The 21,232-nt window shown below is 40.1% G+C and overlaps 1 protein-coding gene across 5 annotated transcripts in view; it reads right to left on the bottom strand.

Moving 5' to 3' along the window:
• Positions 1–21,232, bottom strand: part of FAM171A1 (family with sequence similarity 171 member A1) — a 98,320-nt gene that overhangs the window by 26,676 nt on the left and 50,412 nt on the right. For 2 of the 5 annotated variants that reach the window (XM_027777696.2, XM_055805573.1), the window contains 3 exons: positions 10,968–11,195; positions 5,404–5,496; positions 386–544 (listed from right to left, as the gene is read on the bottom strand). In XM_027777696.2, coding sequence (XP_027633497.2) covers positions 386–544; positions 5,404–5,446 — 202 coding nt within the window. In that variant the 5' untranslated portion in view covers positions 5,447–5,496; positions 10,968–11,195. Of the gene's footprint in view, positions 1–385; positions 545–5,403; positions 5,497–10,940; positions 11,196–21,232 lie in introns of those variants that run through there. The other 3 variants (XM_055805577.1, XM_055805575.1, XM_055805576.1) reach the window with 3 other exon arrangements.

The raw sequence follows: 21,232 nt of genomic DNA on the forward strand, positions 1-21,232 counted from the left end.
TTGATATATAGACACTTCATTTTTAGAAAAAGTTTAAGAATTCTATGGCATCCTCAAGTTAAATTCTCTTTAGTCACTTCACATTAATCTCCGTTCTTGTATGTGCACGTGTGATATGTTTGAAGGCTCAGCTCTAAACTACAAGTGTAACAAACTTTTCTGATCTCCCAAGGCCAAGGAGTCTTCATCTTTGCTGTTCAGTGGCCCCATTTAAGGGATAGTGGACCTTGTTCTCTTGCTTATAGGAATAGCATTTTGGTAGGACCTATCACATCACCCAAATTTTAAAGAATGTTTGCTGGAATGGGGAATGGAAAAAATGATATGGTCAAAAGTTGATCCCTGGACCGTATGAAATCAGAGCAAAACTGAAGTAGTGGGTTACCTGTTCCATTTCCATCTAATCCCTGCAAATAAGGAAAACTGTCCACTTCCCAGGGTGAACTTGCTGCAGTCAGATATGCTGTCAAATCACTGTAGCTAGTGTTCTCTGGTAATTTCACAGATCTTCTCTGAAAGTGAACTTGTGGCTGAGTCCGTGCACCTAAAAAAATTAAAAGTGACTTTATATCCAAGGTGGGCAGAATATTTAGGCATTCTTATTTATGGAAGCACATATACAGGATTTTTTTTTTAATTATGAATTGCAATTTCTTGAGACATCAGAAGGCTAATACAAAAGATGAGGAAAACCAGGATTTTTACATTTATTTTGCAGTTGCCATTATTTTTTCCAAATATTACAGAGCAAAATTGTGAATGCACCTGATGTCAGAAGCTTTTCTGACTGATATTTCCCTGGATCACCTCTTTAAAGTGATTTTCTAAAAGACAATTCTACCTATAGTCGTACCTATAAGTCCCAACTAAACTGTGTAATTTCTGCATTTAATTTTTACAAAGCTTTGGCCACATTAACTATCTCTAGTACTGAGATAATAGTCACTTTTTCTTTAAATCACTGGATAAAAAGATTCACTTAAAGCTTGGGTGAAAAGAGTTTCCATATTTTCCCACGCAAAAACACATCTAACCAGAACCAGATTACTTGGCAGATAAGATTTCTCTCTTTTTCTCTCTCTTGTACAGTTTTAGTGTTTTTTTTCAAGATGACTAGGTGTTAATTGAAGGGTCTTTGCTTCAACAAGATTTAAGACTATTTCATGTACTATGGCATTTCATGTCTCATTTAAATCCCAGTTTATAAAGTCAGTAGTCTTTTTCAGTACATGCTCACCACTAATACTGTTTAGCAACACACAGCAAGACTCCATCTGCAAGTTTGTGTGTGCAACATGCAAATTAATTTTTAAATCAAAAGCTATTGTATTCTCCGGAGCTCATTTTGCATACTCACAGAACATTCCCCACACGGCACAACATCAAGAGGCAAGCAGGTTTTTTTCTTAATTCACATTGATTATGCAGTTCAAAGATGTCAACTCAAAACAATTTTGCTTCTTTTCCCCTATTAATCTCTGGCAAGCACTTTTAGGTTACATGTAACTCCACTGTGAGAAAGATTAAAGAGCTTGACTCACAACTCCTAAGCTTTATAACTGCCAATGTCATTAACCAGGAGACTGGAATCTTTTCTTGCATTATTTTCTAGCAGGAGCTCTAGCCATGAGAAAGTATAAATTCCACAGAATAAACTCTGTATTGGCCAACAAAAATTGTTATGCAGGTGGGCAAGTAACTCCAAAGAGCTGACATTTCTTTGGTAATTCTGCAAGAAAAAGCTATAAAACCACTTTTCTTTTTTAATTTCTGAAACATTTTAAGTATTTACAGCAGGCTCTCACAACTGGCAGTATCCTTAAGTGTTTAAGATAGTCATTGAGCACCACCCATGTGAAACGGGAAGAAATCTGCCTTACCCAATTTCTAGTCTTAAATGGAAAACGACATAAAAGACTAAATAAATCAACTGCAATGAACTCAGTGAAGGCTTCTCTCTCGAGTGCTCTGCGATACTATAGTAGTTTGCTGTACCTCAGGGACAGATCTGCTCAAGTACTTGGGAACCTCAGACTGAACTGCTGAACAGGCTCCTACAGCCCATAGGGATAAACATCCACAGTAACAAATCAGAAAAAAACCCCACCACAACAAAGAAACCGGCATTAGGATTATCTCTAACAGTTCAATGTAAAATTGTAGGATTTTCTACTAAATCTCTAGTTAAGATGAATTATTCAGGTTGCAAAGAACAGGTATTATATTTCCAAAGATCAAACTAATTAAGAACTAAACCCAAAGTAAGTGTTTGTTGAGTCTGTAACACAGTAGGTCATGCAAGCTCTGAGGTTTTCTATTAAAAATGGTTATTTTGTAGCATTGGCAGAGGCGTAAGATGCCAAATTTTACCCAGACAGGGAGGACCCCGAAAGCCAACCTCGGTTTCTTGAATCCTGCAAAGCAAAGCATTCCTATGGCTGAGCCCCAAACCTGGCTGGAAACCTGTACAGCAATCAACTTGGATGTAAGCTTTAAGATGGAAGAAATAATTGCCTCTGTAGATAGTGCATTTGCATACAAGTCAGTGCAGAGTAGTTAATTCACACCCTAGATTAACAAACTCCTTGATATGGATGTTCAACCAAAACCTGCCACTTACCCCAACTCTCCCTTCAGCTCCTCAGATGGGTCTCCCCAAACCTGAAAAGAGACTTCAAAGAGGCAGAAGGCCAGGAGCTACCAGCGAAGGACTTGTGAGGGATGCAGCTACCAAGGCTTTTGCCTTCTCTCACTGCCTTGCTAGAAGACAATCCAATATACTCCTTTAGCAAAGGCCATAAAGGATTTTGGGGCATATGCCTGGGAATAGACTTATTGAGGGAATTGGAAGTGGTAAAATGGAGAGAAAGACTCTTAAGAGTATATTTCAACAAGCCAACACTTATCACTGAGAGTGGATTATTATTATAGCTTCTATTACTGAAAATATCCAGTTTTGATTTACAAAATCCAAACAAACTCCAAACACATTCAAGTATAGAATTGACATGTAAGCTCTCTCCACTTGCCAAGTGCATGAGGTAAAGGACTGCTGAGCACTGATCTTATCTTCTTTAAACATCCTCTTCTGAACACACCAGCCATGATTCGAATGCTGTCAGCTCCAGTTTGCCAGTGCACACCTGAAGATGTAGGAGTCCCCGTAAGGCACCTCTTGTCAGGCTGGATGCATGACACGTGGCACCACACCGGCATTTGTGCTTCAATGTGAAGTAACATTTGAAGCACGATCAATTCATGCTCTGATTGCTCAGATGTCAAGGCAGATAGAGGGTACCCATACTGCTCCCTTTCACTGAATGCTGAATTTCAGCTCATCGCTGTGCCAGTATTAAATAACTTAAATGACCCAGTGGCTGGCAAGCTCCATCCCTTGCAATTACTGACAGACCACAGCAGCGGATTGTAATGCCATCATGAAAATGAAGCTGGCTGCATAAACTCAGACAAACTTCTCAATTGCATAAGTCGCTTGATTGATTAATTATTCAAAAGCAACTGGTAACTTATTGTAGTAGACAGGCCTTTCTTTCCCTTTGGTGCTTCAAACACCAGCATTCCCAGCCTGTTCCCGGTATAATGAGTTCTGGTTTGCTCTCCCTTTTGTACTAAAGTAACTTCTGATAGCCTCTTCTGAAGCACTGCAAAGTTACTGGGAAATAAATTGGAGAAATATCAGAAAAACTAAGTCACAGGGATTTTGCATGGAGACTAGGGAGACTCCATTCAAATACTGGTACCATGTCTAGGCTGTCTTTCATTTAGTTTTTATCCTAGGAGAATTCCCAAGAAAAGGAGTGTGGGCTGGTCCCACAAAACAGTTTTTACTGGGCAAGACTGAGAGAGAGCTCAAATCCCAACCCTTAGAACAGTCCAGGTACCACTTTCCTCCTTTATCTTCTTTCTCTGCTATACCAGCAGAGCCAATTATTCTAATTTAAATATATTGGGAACACCCTGGATCAATTCACTGAAGGGAGCAAGATTACGTGCAAAATATTTATGAGTGTCACTTGGCAGTTACAGATGTCCTTTTAACATCTCCCGTTTTTTTGAAGAAAGGAAGATGTAAACATGAAAAGACTGTTTCTTTTCAGTTATTTGCATAACATTAGCACATTTGTATAAGAATAGAAGTATTTAATACACCATGCTAGTAGAATACTGCTGGTAAACAATGTTTCATGTTTTGTCTAAAGGAATCCCTTGTGGTTTAACGCAGTTCACCATCCATCTAATTTACCACATTAGATAACGTCAGCTCTCAAATTGCAGAATATATGTGTGGCAGCTGTGCTGTTCTCCAGCTCCTTCTGAGCATTCCATCAACTACCTAATTTGTTTAGTGCTTTTTCAGCTCCAGTTGTATCTAGTGCTATCATTAATGAAAAGCCTGTTGTGTGTGTATGGTTTCTAACCGTAAAAAAATATGTCAGGAAGCCATAACTGTAATATATTTCCTCAGATAAAACATTGTTATCTTGGAATATTATTGAAGGTAGTATTCCCCTGTTATTAACTATCTGGTAGAGTTTAAAATTATAGTAATTGTAATACACGTGAATAATACACAGTTTATGCACAACAAAAGTGCTAACAGGATGGATGTCCCCCTGTTTTGGTTGATCAAGGTATCTTTAAAAACTTCTGTTCTCCTGTTATCAGACTTATCTCAGCTATCACATCAATTGAGCTAAGTTAGGTCAGATAAACATTTTTATTCTTTACTGTGCAATTCAGAAAACAGTGTTCATCTGACTAATACTACAGTTATTTTAACTTCTGTGGCCCTACAAAAAGGTGATCCGAACTTTATTCTTCTAACACAGTGAGTTTCCTCCTGTAGTATGTGGGTTTGCAGCCAGTCTGGTAAGGGGTCCACAGGAAGTACTTAAGAAAAGCAAGTTTATATAAAGTATACAACATTGCAGATATAAGAAATTTTCAATTGTTGTATACCCTAAATTTCTAAGGCACTCACAGTAGGAAGCAAGAAACAAAACCAGAGAAAATTCTTAGACAATAAGAACATCAGAAAATGTTTATTGCAAGGAAGATTAAATGAGGCTAGATGAAAAAGCATCCAACAGATAGCAAAAGTCATTCAATATCTAGCTCTCAAATGGCACACAGAAGTCCAAACTTGTTTATTATCAAGTAACTCAAATCCCCCCAAACCAAACCACAGCAGTTAGGGATGAATTTAGCTACTGATCAGTTTTGTAAAACTATCCACAGAGATGCAGTCCCCAGGGAACTCAGAGGAACTCCCCAAGAAATACCAGTTTCACCAATGGGAGAGAGTTCAGAAAGTATCAGGCTGTCAGGCTTTTTGGTTAGCGTCTCTCAAATTTCAGTTCTGACTTCCAAAAACCAGCATACCTTGAAATCCTGAAACTATCTGGACTACATCGTCGTAGACCATTAGAGTAGCTGAGCGTTCAGGAAGAAGGCCGAGACTCAGTGAAGAGAACACTGTGGGAGAGAAGTGGTATTTGAATTCTTACAACCATAAGGCAACAACAGCAGCACTTACTTTCTTCTACAATTTTGCAAAAGCAGGCCACCCAAACTATTAAAATCATATTGTATACATGACAGAAACCACATGCATTTTCTAAACCAAATAATTAAATTGCCAGGGTAATTATTACTGAACTAAACAACATGTTCTACTCTTTTGACTCCAAGTCATGCATGGTAGCTCAAAGTACAGAATAGTGCAGTGTAAAGCAGGGTTTTGGGTTATAATTCCCAGATCCACAGAAAGACTTGTCATTACATAAAAAGGAGTGAAACACTAACTCAGACTGAGTTATTTTTCTGTGAAACAGCTATACTTCTTGCCTCAGGAATATTTTAATGAAACTTAACTTTTAAATACTTTGAGATTCTTACGTAAAAAGTCATACAAAAAGGCAAAGTATGATGAATAAGTCTGAACAATTTGCTTTAAAATACAGCATGTCCTTACTGAGTCACCACCTACGCTGCAGAGTGCTATACATAGCAGAACTACTGTTGTTCCACCAGTGATGTAAAAGCGGACAGATAAACGGTATTTGCTGCAAGAAATCTGCCTGCAAGGACCACCTTTGCCACTGGATACTGACATTCCTTAAAGGGGCTGTCTGTATGCACACACATCTTTGGAGAGTGAAGAACACGGTATCATTTCATGCTAAGTTCTAAAGACCCAGAGGACCAGAAATATGTATGGGACTAGCCACTGGGCACACCTGACTCCCGCACCCATGAAAACAGTAAGAAGTAGACCTGCCTGCAGTCCATGTATGGCTTTCAAAGATAGAAGGAGAGGAGGAGATTAATGCAGACCAGTAATTTGGTAACTGGGCAGCATCCCACATTTGTACCTGGAAAGTACTCATCCCATTCTGAAGTGACCACAAGCTGAAGCAGACATTTCCAGAACTGATTAATAAAAGAACAGTGCAAACTCTTCTGATTTTCTGGAATTCGATAAGTTTCCTCTAAATTAATATGTATTACTTAATCCAAGAGATGATACAGATGATACCTACAAATAAGGAGATTGTACACTATTTCTGTTTTAAAACATATATTCTCTTTTTGAAGATCAGAAATTTTAGTGTTTGAGAGAAATGCAGGAGAAAGAAGAAACTAGGAGAAACACACTGTGAAGAACCATCATCTAAAAGATGGTCTTAAAAACATAGATGAACATTAAAAAAATAAAATAAAAAACAATGTTATTGCAAGTACAGCTGAGAATTTTCTTTCCAATGCTCTACATGTGAAACAGATCTAGATGTCATGCAACGTAAGTAAGAAAGCCTAGAATACATAGCACTAAGGCCACACAATTATGAAATTTGTTTGTGTCTACTCCAATTAATTTGTGTGAAGAAAGCCAATATAATTTAGACACCCTGGGGAACTCAATACAATAAACCATGCCAACATCTTCTTCCATATACACCAGACTACAATGCATATATAACCTCTAAACTTCCCTTGGGGTTTTCTGCACTATCTTTTCTCAGCATGACAAAGGCAGAAAGTCATAGTTTTTAAGGCCAGAAGGATGACTGTGATGATCCAGTCTTACTCCTGCATAACTACAACCATTCCCTGAATTAGTTACTGCTTCAGATCCAATAGCTGTGCTTAAACTAGAAAACTCTTGTAAAGGAGTCCAGTGGTGAAGTACACCGCATCACCAATGCTCTAGTAAATAATTATGACAGCAGTTAACTATGTGCCTTTTTACCCATCCAAATTTATCGAGGTTAGACTTCCAGTCATTTGATCTTCTTTTTACACAAGCCCACTAGACAGAAGAATTCTCTCTTAACCCGCTTCCTGTTCTCTATGCAGGTACTGATGGACAATGATCAAATTACCCCATGAACTTTCTCTCTGGTAAACAAAATAAATGAAGCAGCTCCAAGTCTTTCCCCGTAAGCTGTATTTTCCAGTGTTTTAATCATTCTTGATACAACCCTGCCATTTTAAACATTTTTCTTGAAGCATGGATCCAGAACTGGACACACATTTCCCTGAGAAACTGCACCAAAGACAAGTTCTGATATACTATACTCTGCCTTCTCAGTCTTTACAGCTTTTATTTTACAGCTAAGGACCAAATTATTCTGCTTTCTTGCAGTGCTGCATTGGAGATGATTTCCAACCATTCATCTACCATGACTCACATGTTTTCTGCAGAGTCGCTGTTTTCCAAATAAGCTCTCCTGTCCCAGAAATACCATGAGCGTTCTCTGCTCCTAGAATTACATTTCACCACAGTGAATACCATGGCATGCTTTAACTGACCCTGTCAGGTAGCCTGAGCTGTGCTGCCTCAGCAACTTCCCTCTCTCCATTGCATGCACTGTTCCAAAAATGTCCTCTTAAATACAGACTACCAGTTACACAATTTTTTCTTCCCAATTTTTTACAATGAAAAAATCTATGCGTAGCCAAGAGCAGATAGATGAGCACATCTCCCATCATGAACACTTCAACAACTCAAGTGATGTTAAATTAATGAACTGTTAATAAGTGGAGTCATGGCTCTGCTGATAAATATTTTAATGGAAAAAGAGATCTTAATCTTTTCCTCCTACCATTTATTGCTATGTAAATAAATAATCCTCCTGCTTAAGTGGTAAAGAGCTAGTAATTATTTTGGTTAATATGAGAAAAGTTCATTTCTGCCGAATTATGAGAACAGAAAACCCTCGATGCTTATTCCTTAAAGCTATTACAATAATATCACATGTTCAGTGACTACACAGCTTCTCAACGTAAGACTGTAACTAATGCATACTAGTGTGTGACAGAAGAATCCTGATCCTTTGGCACAGTCCTGTTACAGTACTTTAAACATTACTAGCCTACAGCTCTCAAACCTACTCCCTGCTTGTGGCTGTCATTTAAAGTAAATGTGTCCACACAGGTTGGCACATTAGATTAAACCACTGTCGTGGGTGGAACACTGCTCAGAATGGCGTATCTGCTCTGTGAGGTGACAGCTGCTAATACTGTTAAAAGGCATTTTTGGGAAATGAGGATTCTGCTTTCCACGTGTGCCCAGACTGCACACTGCAGAATCAAGAAGGCCAGGCTGGATGGGGCTTTGAGCAACCTGGTACAGTGGAGGGTGTCCCTGCCCATGGCAGCAGGGCTGGACCTAGATGATCTTTAATGTCCCTTCCAACTCAAACCATTCTATGATTGTAAGATTTAAATACGCTCCCTGTTCCCCATCATTCAGCTCAGATTAAAAATAACACCACCACCACTTCCACGGTTTTCAAAAGTTCTATACCATGCTATTACAAGCATGATAGGTGTTTAAATACAAACAGTTCTTGTGAAGTTTTTTTAAAGACTACAGGCATCATCTTATTCAATATGAAAAATAACATCCTAAGTATCTTGGGCCTGAAATTTTATGTCATGTCCCTTTTAAGGGGTAATTCAAAGAACAACCCTATTAACTCTACATAGGGTGTATCAAATTGTAACTTGTTGTTTCTTTAATCAAAGAAAGGATTAAGTTCAAGGTACAGAAAGCAAAACAAAGGATTCTACTCCCAATTAAATCAATGGCAAGATATCTACCAGTTCCAACAGGGGAAGATCAGAGGTCAAAGTAATCTATTTTCTGAGGTAAGTTCACATTTCAGCCATGGAAAAAAAGATTTTGTGGAAAATGTATACAATCACTGCTCTTTAAACTTCAATGACTTACCAAAACAACAATGCCATGTTTGATTCCCTTCCCTCAAAATCAAGATTTAAGAAAATGCAACAAGCAAAAAACCTAACCAAACAAACTCCAGGCCATGGAAGAGTAGGTCACATTGAAAAGATCTAGGGCAGAGCCAGAAAGATATGAGACACAAGGCAAGAAAAGGTACAGGCAAGAAACCGTTATTGCATACTTTATGCCTATCATTGTGAGTATGCTAGGGAAGCTGCACTTCATCTTGTTTAAACAGAAAAAAAAAAAAAAAAATCAAGAAAATTTCTAAACAGAGTCACAGAAGAATTATGGTTGGAAGGACCTCTGGAAGTCACCTGCTTCAACCAGGCAAGGAGGTGTCCAGTTGAGTTATGAGTATCTTTAAAGATGGAGATTTCATGACCTTTCTAGGCAACCCATTCCAGTCTTCGACTACTGCTGCTGTAAAGAATTGTTCCCTTTTATTTATTTGAAACTCTTCCTGCTGCAACTCATTTCAGCTGCTTCTTATTCTTTCACTATGCACCTAAGAGCCTGGCTTAGCCTCTGCTATGGTTCCATTAAGCAGCTAGAAAACATGGCAGAATACAGTAGAGGAAATGTGGAAGAAGTCAGTCTATCTTATCTGAAGCAAGCAAATGCAGGCAAGAAAATAGCATGTTGAAATGCCTAAAGCATAATTCTGGGTTTGAAGAGATCCAAGTTCCTTTCCCTATCTGAAAATACATTTGCTGCTTGACCTTACGGCAAGTCACACAGTCCCTCTGGCTATGTTGATATTAATGCATAAAATGAAGCCAAGGTATGTGATCGAACACTTCTCTGTGATCATTTATACAATTTAAATATTAGCCCTTAAAACCTGGCACGGCTTTGGCCTGGGCTAGTTATCCAATCTCAGGTGGTATTTAGGTGTGATTTGGGTATAATACAAGCCTGGGATCATTCTCAAACTACTCAGACCCTAATTGTAGCTGGGGATTAGAGGAAAGTCATATGAAAACTGGGGATGTGACCTTCATCTAGATGTTACAACTCAAGATCTGAAAGCCAACCTCAATCTGTTCTATTTAGCAGTATAGAAACAGTCTTCATGACTCAGTTTCCCCTCCTGTACAACAAATTTCAAGTGTACCACTTGCCATAAAATTTTGAGGCATTCTGATAAAAACTAACATGCAAGTATTAATGTTATATTTGTTTGCCTGTGGAAGAAACATGCTAATTAAGTTAGAAAAAAAATCCTTACATCTGGATAACATAACTGCAGATTAAAACTGTCCTATGGACATGGCCAAGAACTGAAAGTCCAGGGCCTATTTCGTACACTACACCCTACGGGGCAACAGCTGTTGCTACACCTTGGGAGAGAAATGAATGAGTACATCACAGCTCTTGAAACAAAGTACTTGGAAACAGAGTGCCCATAAAGAAAAAGATCTGGAAATGATTTGTAGTTTCTGTGGAGCTGTAAGAGCACCAAGAGTTGTTTAAAAACTGATGTATCACTGTATCAAGGACAGCCAGAAGGAGAGTGAATCTCTGCACAGCCCTGATGTCACAGATTAACTGAGGAAGAAACCTTGCTTTTTTTGAAACACACAGATGTTCTTCCTCCCACCCAGGATCACAAGCATTAAAACTCTCATACAAAACTGTGTAACTTCCTTTAGATGCAAAATCTTACCTCAGAACAAAAATAAAGATCTCTTACCAGGCAATCTTACAGGTTTCCATGGTGCAGAATTTGGCACATATGCATGTTTACTAGCAGTCACTATCAGCTGATTGCCCAACTTATACTGAAACTTGAGGAAGGCAGTGCCATCTGCTCCTGAGGTTCCAGATGCAATGGAGATCTGGTTGGTAAAAATCTCAATGAAGGCTTCAGTTACTGGCTGATGTGTGCTGGCATCGCTTACATGGACCTTCAGCGTTACTTCTGTAATGACAAACAACCACAGCAATTATCGTCCAAAAAGCTTCTGCAGGAGGCAGCAGTTAGAACATGCTAGCACACCAATGACCAAAAAGACACCGGGCTCAGTGCTAACCTCTGACACTTTGGTGCTAAGTATGACCTCTGGTCCTGGCCTGCAGCTCTCCATTTCTGGCAGTCACTCTTTTAGAGACACTGCAGATTCTGCCACAAGCCAGACCACATCCTGAATTATTGCCCTACTGCTAAATCCAGCTGTGGAGGCATCTGTCTTCCACCTATGACCCACATGCAACTGGGCAGAACATCACCAGGGGCAGTCAACATTCCCTTTGATGGGTACTGTTGTGAGGGAGGGGGTTATTTCCTGCTAAATTACTCCATCCCCCTTTAACACAACAGGTACCAAGTGAATCTCACAGTAGCATCATAATTCTAAATGTGTGTGCTATCAAACATCACGCATTAGTCACAGATAGCACAGCATCGTCACTCTGTAAGGTCCCTGCCTTGCTATGCCTCTGCTCCAGCCTGCCTTCTCCATCAGCAGTGGGGAGAGGGAAAGGCTGCAAGCGGGCTGTGCTCCCTCACCCCTTCCCCATAGCATTTCTCTCCTTGTGTAGCAAGGGAACACAGGAAAGTGCTGTCACAGAAGCCCAGAAAGAAAGTGGGCAACAGTGGGCTGTGTTACAGTCAGAGGTTTTGAAACCTGGTAGGAAAGATTGCCCCAGCTGGCACAGGACTTCCCTGGTGATGTCTAACCAAAGAGTGAAATCCCACAGGTTCAGGTCCTTGTCTTCAAAGCACAGGACAACCAGGTGGGATGCAGAGAGCCAGCAGTTCCTCCCCTGCCTCCCTGTCCACTGGCCCTTTTTCTGAAGGGGCAAAAATGTCACAGCCCCTAGTGATACCTGCTTGTCTGCCCTGGTACTACCACACACAACTGCTGGGTACGAGAAGCAAAGAAGTCATGGTTAAGGCCGTCAGGAGAATCATACATCTTGTAGACATGCAGTCAGAAGCAAACACAATGGACTACATTTTCCTTGAGTAATTTGCCATTTTTCCAGAAACAGATTACTTGTTTAAATGTTTCCAGATGTACAATATTGGTCCACTCCGGGGCACTCCTACGACTAAACCATGTATTGTGTCACCAGGCTTTTGTTACATAAAGTGGAGTGGCTTGTGCAAGACAGTCCCTCTGGAAAGCATTCCTCTGTATCTACTATTATTTTTATGCCCCTCCAATAGCTTCTCTCCCTCATGCTCTAAAGTAGCAGCTGTTGCCTTTCTTCAGTAACTAGACTTAAACGAAATGCTGTGTTGAAAAGACCCAGCAACGGTCCAATGCCTCCACCAAGCCACTCCTTGGATTTTTTCGCTTACAGTCACCTTGTTCTCCTAAATAAGAACCTAGCTCCCTCTTTGCTCTCCCACTCTCCCCCTTTCTCTTGTTCTCACCCTCATCTTTGGAAACTCTGATTTCTTGCATGAAGTCCCCTACCTCAGCTTACTCCATTCCCCAAGGTAGTAGACAATATTTTGCGAACTCCCTTTTTGTGTCAGGGGAATTCAGCCCCTAATAAGCAAGATGCTCACACTCCACATCCAACTCATTTCTTCATGTGCTGCCCAGAAAAGAGACCATGACCTCCTTTTCATATATATTTAAAAACAATACATTGATCTTCCCAGAAGAGTACTGGTGGTACAGTTCTGTTATATCATTACTGTGCATTAGGATTTTAAGAACTTATTTTGGTGTAAACCCTGAGCGAGCAAGACAAAACCAGCAAGAACAACAGCAAAGAACTTAACAAAATCTCTGTTGTGAATTTCAATAGTGAAATGACACAACAGAGATGCTGAGAAACATGCTGTAACAATATAAAATTTTAAAAGGATGTCAGGATCTAAAACAAAAATATCAGCACATCCGTCCTAAGGGCATTTCAGCCAGAAAGACATCGGGCCCTTTTACAAGTGGAGACCTTCTGTCTGAATCCTACAGTACAGAAAATATAAATATCAGGCAGTCCTGAAGAAAAACCCCATTAGAGAAATTAATCATCATTGCAGCCCGCACTTTAGAACTTGGCAACGGAGGATGCCAAGTTAGAGGGGATCAGCATGAAATACATTCTAGCTATTAAAGATTCTGGATTTGTTCCCAGTTTTGCATTTAGTAGTCAAAGAAAAAAACATATACTGAAAAACGGTGTCCATACACTCTGGTGCGCATGCAGAGAATGCCTCCTTAGAAACCTTACCCTGACCACCAAGCAACTTGTGAAATCTTGTGCATGTGAAAGGCAGCCTCATTAATCAAAGGAGGAACGCATATGTGTTTACGTATTTACAAACTGTACACATATTTACAAATGTGAGGGCAAAAAGCAATATAAGTTTTTATTTTCAAAATGTGCAGGAACAATACGCTTAGATCCAAAGCCAGATAACTGTGCTGTTCATGTTTCCCACTTTGAATTGCCTAGCAAAGAATGCTGAAGAACAGATGCAGTTAAGAATAATGGGTTATGCATTAAAGAAAAAGCAAGGGAACAGGACAAGCTGAACATTGTGGTTAGCAATTTCAGTAACATGAAAGTTTAGCCTTTTCTAAAACAACCACATAAAGAAAGAACCAAGGAGCTCTGTAGTATTATTAAATACTAATCAAGGAAGAGGATAAGAAAACAACAGAGGTACCAAATTATTTAATTCCTTATAGGCATCCAAAATTCTAGAATAGAGCCTAATACTAAAATTGATCAAGAGACAAAGACTGATAAACAAAAATTTTCTTGTATACACATACCTAGCTCTCTATTCCCAAACAAGAGAGCTAGCCATGGATACCTCCAGTAGGAAATTCCTCTATCCTTCACTCTATAGCTATACAAAAGCTTCTGTCTGCATCCTTCTCCCTTTCTGATAAGGAAGGATAAGGGTTTCCAAAATCCTGTTTCCAAATGGAAATGACAAAGGCCATCATCCAAGATGGAAGACTGATGCCCTGAAGACCAACAGACTGGAACTATTGTTCCAAACCACCGTCACTAGATCAGACACTGGGCTTTTTTTCTCCTTCTTCTTAATATTTAGACTTGTTTTTTCCTGAGAAGATAGAGAACGTCCTAGCAGCCTGAACAACCCCAGTGCCTTTTCATGTTTAATCTTCCCTGACATACTTGTGAAATGTATGTAACTTGCTTAATTCAGGGCTTTTTCCCATGCAACAGCACCTTTTTCTTCTTACCTAATGCAGCAGTGAAGTCACAAACACTAAACCTGTATTATCACAGTAATTTCCACAGCAACATAATGATCACAAGCTTTAAAGTGGAGAGAAGTTGTTGAACAAAACCTCCTCTCAAACAGTGGGAGGGATGAGAACAGTCTATAAAGACAGACTGCTATGAAAACTTAAAGCAATAAGCAAGTTTCAGAATATAGGAGATACTCAGGCATGTGAAGAACAGAGGGACTGATGAAAGGAGAGAGCAGAGTAAGGACAGCAAGTGATCCAAGATCAGTCTGACCTCAAATTAAGAGAGGTCTTAGACTGAAGCATGAGGTATACTAAAAGAAGTGTTTAATTAGATAAAGCTGCTTAGAAGACTCATTATTAGCTAATGAATAGAGTCTTTAAAATATCTGGCAAACATTTTAGTTGGTACTCCAAGCAAAACAGTGGGGATCAAGCAGATACATTATTCTTGAGTTGTACAGCCTACCACAGCAAGGAGCTCACACAGAATTAAAGACACATGGACTCCAAGAAGGAATGACATCTGCAGCAAGTGGGGAACATGATGGAGGCAGGGAACTGAAAGAACTGTGGAAGATGAACTCCAAGAACATGAACTGCTACAGAGAAGCGTGCCTCATTCTTCCACAGATTTGTGATACTGCTGTGCTTTCTATTATTTACTACAATGGGAATATTCCATCACTAAGTTCTGAAGGAGCCTTGCTCTGTGCTACCGGTGAGGTCCTGGAGGAAGGAAGGGGACATCAAGGTGCACAGTGCTGATGTTTCCTCACTGCAGAGCAAAGCAGGGATGGCCAAGGTGACAGGCTCTGGGCTGATGAATTCACTCGAGACAGCTGCGATCTCTCCGACCTCCCCAGACAGGCCAGCCACATTCAGGACAGGCTATACCTGAGCCAACAGCCCTGTCTAACATACCTGGGTCCTGACCAGTGTGGTGTGAATGTGACTCTTTCAGACCTGGGCTGTCTGGCACATGGTTCCCTGCTGGCTTGCAATACAGTGAGCACAGGTAGAGCCAGAATAATTTGCCTGCACCACTAGCAAGTGCCCTGCATTGTATTTCTATAGGAATATTTCATGTCCAAAGCAAAAGCTACTTATAATAGCCATTCATTTCCAGCAGATAAAACCACAGGCAGATAGCCTGTCTGTATGTGCAAGAATACTTTCCCCCTCTCTGAAAGTGCAGCAAGGAACAGGTCACTCACAAACGTTAAATAGTGCAAGCCATCTGGGAAGCCCTGCAATTCTGCTTCAAGAATCCCAAAGCAAAGTGGGAAAAGGTTAATGGGAAAACAGCACATACAGGCATACATTCCACATAGAGATCAAGGTTGCTGCATGTATATGCTCAAGCAAGTAAGTCTAGCCTAAATCTCTTTTCTTATAGTTCTTATAGTCCTTTGTCTTCTCTCAGAAATCACATCTTGTTTTTTAAATGAGCACAAACCAAAACTACTAGTTAAAGTGAAAACATCTGCTTAAGTTTAACTCCCTCCCAGTTTTCTAGTACTAAATTTATTGTCAACTATATAAAAAAAAAGACCCCAGCAACTCCAAGGTTATAATTTGGGAAAGTTAAATAAAAAAAAAGACAAAAAAAAAATCCCTTGCATTTTAGCATTCTAATCAAGAAGCCCATCTGTCTCCTTAATCTGATTTTTTGAGATTTTACTAAGTCTAAACTTTTTCTGAGCAATCCTTCCTGTACCATCTGCTTTATGAACCACACTGCCTCCTCTGAAATACAAGTAACCTTAAGACAACTATTTCTGCAGTTGCAAGTCCTCTTAGACTCACAACTCGTCTTTATATTACCGTGAACTCCCAGTTTGGGAACAGTTTCCTTCAGTATCCTGAAGGTTATCCTTCCTGGTATCATCAACGCTGTCTTCTACAACCAAACTCCAGAAAAGTATTGTTTTGCTTTGGGTTTTGTTGTTGTTGTTTTTTAAAAGCCAGTAATGTTACATAGAAAGGAAAAACCTAAGCAATCTAAGTGATGGCACAATGTCAGATCTCAAATACTGAAATAAACAGAGAAAATTTATGACACAGGTTAGAAGTCAAAGATCACAATCTTATTTGGATCCCAATCCTGAAATATGGTTTCTGTGCACAAACCCCTCTGTCAGGCAGACTCCCATTGACGTCGGCTGGACAGATGATCCCTTTTGGGAATGGGCTGACACAGGCCACTGTTATCACTTATCTTTTCCTCTGGGAGTCCCCTATCCATGGACAAAGTCAGGATATTACCAAAGAAAGAGATATTTAAATTATCTAGGTTTTGATTAGAAAAAGAAAACTTCCAGCTCATTTAAAAAATGCCATTATGAACTTCGTTTAAAATTGTATTGTCCGCTCTGACTGAGCTGACTGACAACATGCCTGATTTTGAATCCTACGTGCCAAATGGGTAAGTCTTTCTGCCTCTTAACCTTTGGTCCATGTGCAAGGTCACTGCTCAACAATAGGATTTTCATTAATCTAAAGGAAAACATTTTCATAGAAAAAGGAGTGTTCTCCATCCCCTAGCCACAGATGCCAATTCAAGCATTTACATACCATCATATCTTTCTAACGTACTGCATCAAGAAGGCTCTACCGACAACCATGCTTCAAAATAGTAGCAAAGTTCATGTAAAGAAAAAAGAAACATGTATGTAAAATCCCTCCAGAAGCACACAGATTCTGATCTTTATTGATGTCACCACCTGAAAAGTAAGTTCAGAAGTACCACCTCAAATGACAAAATAGGTGGGCTTGTGGAAGAGTCACTGCAGAGATGATTACACCCTCTGTTCAGAACAGGCTCTGGTCGACGTTACAGGAAAACCATTGGTGCTACACAGCCTTCCCCTCCACCACATGTGACCAAGGTTTCAACTGGGGTGAGTGTCTGCCACTGATGTCCAGGGAACCCAACCATGCAGAGGGTGGGATGTGGGAGGTCTGCTTCTGCTCATTGCCTGCTCAGCAATTCTCAAGATAATACTAGGGCTGCTACAGTCCCTAGCATCAAGCAGAAAGATCCTTACCTTCTGTCCACAGTACTACCAGCCAAACTCTAGCAAGGACCACACAAGAGGGCTTGGTTCTCAGGCCCACACTTCAAGAATTTAGAAAGGAGAGGGGTTCAGAGAAGAGACACATAAAAATCCAGGGGACAGGGAAGCAGCATTAGGACTGGCCATCTGAAGAACCCAACCTCTCCAGTTACTGTAAGAGAAGGCTGGATCACTGTGTATAACAGGGAAACTGCAAAAAAATGTCAGCTGAGGACCTTTAGTCTTGCTGACAGAGATACAGCATGACCCAACAGCTGTACACAGAGCTGAAGCAAACTCGGATGTCATTTCTTTGCAACAAGAGAACAGCTGACTGGATGGCAGATTCACTTGTGCTGACAGACTATGGGAAGATTTATTTTCTTTTTTTTTTTTTAATAGCTCTAATTTTAGTTCTAGGTGCTTAGTTAAGGCTTGCAATTAATGTTTAATTCTAGAACATTTATGAAGACAGCCCAAATAGTTGTCTGCAGTGTTTCTTTTTAGCACTGCAATCCAAATTTGCTACACACATTTCTGCTTTATAGGTCAGCTGGAAGACTATCAGTATTGTCCTCAGCACACTGAGCACTTGTAGTGTGATGACTACAATTAACTCACACCTCGGAAGTTAAAAAGGAACTTTTTTCCCCAAATGCACAACTGACTGTGATTTCTGAGTTTTTCTTTTATTCCTCCACCTTGCTGTTCCTCAGAACCAGTAGAGATCTGATACAATGGGAGCTGCATAACCCAGTCTCCTGGCTGGCACAGAGAAGCCCTTCTGCAATAACGAGTCAATGCATCTTGCTCACCTCATCTCAGCAGACAAGCAGGATCCAGGGTCATAGAGGAGGCTGCTCTCAGGTGGCACTTGAGGCTTTTTCACCCTTCTCTGCAGCACAGTTTGATTCATCTACATTTCTCATCTAACATTCCTTGCCGCTGCAAGTGCCTTCAGGCATTGCTGGCACTGTGACTGGTTCCTCTAGTACACAAGAATTTAATTTCCGGGGGGCTGAAATGGTTTATTTTAATTAAAATAATTAGACTAAAGCCTTAATATTCAAATAGAGCACAGTGGTCTGTGAAACGATGGTCAGACAGGTGCCCTACTTGCCTCTTCAGGATTAAAATCTATTAAAAAAAAGCATTTAGAAACTAAAACCATAAATACATTAGCTTATCTCAAAATACATTATTTCCTAGTGATAATGTACACAAATGTTAATAAAACATCACAAAAGGAACTCTGGTACAAGAACTAGAGCAATATATGTCATGCCCAGTGACAACCAGGCTACTACATGACCATATACTCAAAGAGGAGGAAGGGGCAGTCAAAGGATAATAAAGACGTTCATCACACAACCGTCCAACATTTAAAAGAGGATTTGCATGTCCTGACCCACTAGAGCCTAGAGCACTACCACCAAAATTAATTTATTGGAAAAAAAAAAGTAGGAATTTGCTTTAATTAAAAAAAGTGAGAGCTATATGCATAATGCCCAGATGAGTCTCTGATACCCTATTGTTAAGTGATTAAACAAGCATTTATAATTAACTTGAAACTCACGTGGCTATGAAACTCATGAATAGCAATAGTTGCATTAACAGGTCTGCTTTTGATCTCTACAGGAACTGTGCATGACACAAACTAATTTTATTTCCAAACCTTGTCTTTCAGACATGGAATTATATAAAGATACTGTCATGGAGCGCAGATGGAAGTTGAGTTTCAAAGCTTTAGCTTGCCACACGCATAATGCATTCTTTACAAGACATGAAAAAGTAATCCCTGCTTAAAACCTCCCTTTTTTCCTAATAGAGTCCTTTGAAACTCTGTTTGGAGATCAATATGGAATGAAAAGATAATGCACTGATATTTTTCAGTTGCTGAGCATTAGAGTTCTCCACTGACTCAAACAAGACCGCAGCTGATTTTGCAACATCAGCTCTGAGGATAACACCACATTTAGCTCAGCTGCTGCACAGCTCACAGGGGTTTTAAGCCAACTTTATACCTACTGCATCCCCAGTCTAGTTTGGGGGAGGGCAGAAAGGGAAAGCTTGGATTTGCTTAGCCATGAATGGATGTGTTATATTTTCTTGGAACAACTTATTCCTAACTCTATTAAAAATAGTATGCATCTGATGAAAACAATTTAAAGCAGATGTACGCTACGTTTAAGTGAACCAGTGTATATGCAATGTGGCAGCAAGGATACAAGCACTTTTCTTTGCTTATTTCCAGGTAGCTTTAATCTTAGGTTTAATCTCCACTTATTTCCAAAACCTGTTGTGAAAGCAAAGCTAGATGTCACTTTGGAAGTGTATTATTATTTGTGGTTTATTTTTGTGGGGTTTTTTAAACAAACCACTAATAACTCAAATAAACCCAACTCAATTGCCTCTCTACATTTCCACCACACTCTGCAGTGCAGACTTCCACTCTCAACTTCGTGGTCCACTAATGTAAGCTAATACAGGCAGAGGCAAATTCTTACATTAACATTTTATCTAGGTACTTGCACGTTCTCTTTTTTCAAATATATAAATAGTCAATTCACTTTCACTTCACTCCTCGAGGAGGTTATCCCCAGCTGGCAGACAGAAAAATTAAGCATAGGTAAAGCTACACATGGTTAACAATCTCATTCCTCCAGCCCAGCCAGCCAAAGCAGAGAACTCTGCAGAGCTCAGCACTGCTGCTCAGCTACTCCAGAGCAAAACCAGAAGCATTCCTTCCCCTCCCACCTCCATAGCCTGGCTGGGGACTCCTGCTCCTTCTCTTGTGCTGCTCTGCTGCTGCTTGGACCTGTCACTGTGTTGGTTCCATTTCCTAACCCAGCACAGCACCAGCCTAACAAAATGAATGGCTTGTTCCCAGATTATCAGGTTGAACTGCTGAAGCAATGCAGCCCCAGGTGCCAAAATCAGCAGAAAGGGCAAGTGTGGGGGCGGAGAGGCATGAAGTGTTCTGGCCAAGTACAACACTGGCAGAGGAAAAGAAGGGAATGGGGACCACCCCTGCTGGTTCACGGGCAATTAGGTCAGCTCACCTGTACCACAAGCTTTAGGTCAGTACTTGGCATGAACAGATGCAATAGACGTTTATTCTGCATTAGTCCCAAATAACTTCCTGACTACAGTACCTCTACCAGTGCATACTGGCACTGCAGCAGTAAAATCTCCTTTCTCCATGAGCATAGGATGCTAGTGACAATGCCAGGGAAGGGTTTGCTGGGAGCAGTGAGGAATTTCACAAGGGCACTGTGCAGGGTTTACAGCACAGCTGGCATTTCTGTCTGGGTGGAGGGAGGTTACGGTTGGTTCCTCCTGACCCTATAATAAAAAGCATGCTTTCATTGACACCTCTACGTGCCAGTTACTATGACTGCTGTTTTCTCCTAACTATAGCACTAGGGTTAATCCCCCCCTCCCCCAACTCGTCTATACTGAAACTTCCTTATCCTTCAAAAATATTTATTATGTTTCCAAGTTTTTCAGATTTTTCTGTTCAAAACAATGTTTTATTTCCTCATTTAGAGTAATTAAAAAAATAATAAATTAACTAACCTGTGATCTAGGTCATCTTCTAGATAATGAATACAGACTTCAAACAGGAGCTGCTACATTTCCCTTCATCCTAACACTGTAAAGCATCCCCAGCATGACACATGGCCATTTGTCATTACCCTTCGTTTACT

This window comes from Falco peregrinus, chromosome 5 (assembly GCF_023634155.1).
Source record: "Falco peregrinus isolate bFalPer1 chromosome 5, bFalPer1.pri, whole genome shotgun sequence".
NCBI lineage: Eukaryota > Metazoa > Chordata > Aves > Falconiformes > Falconidae > Falco > Falco peregrinus.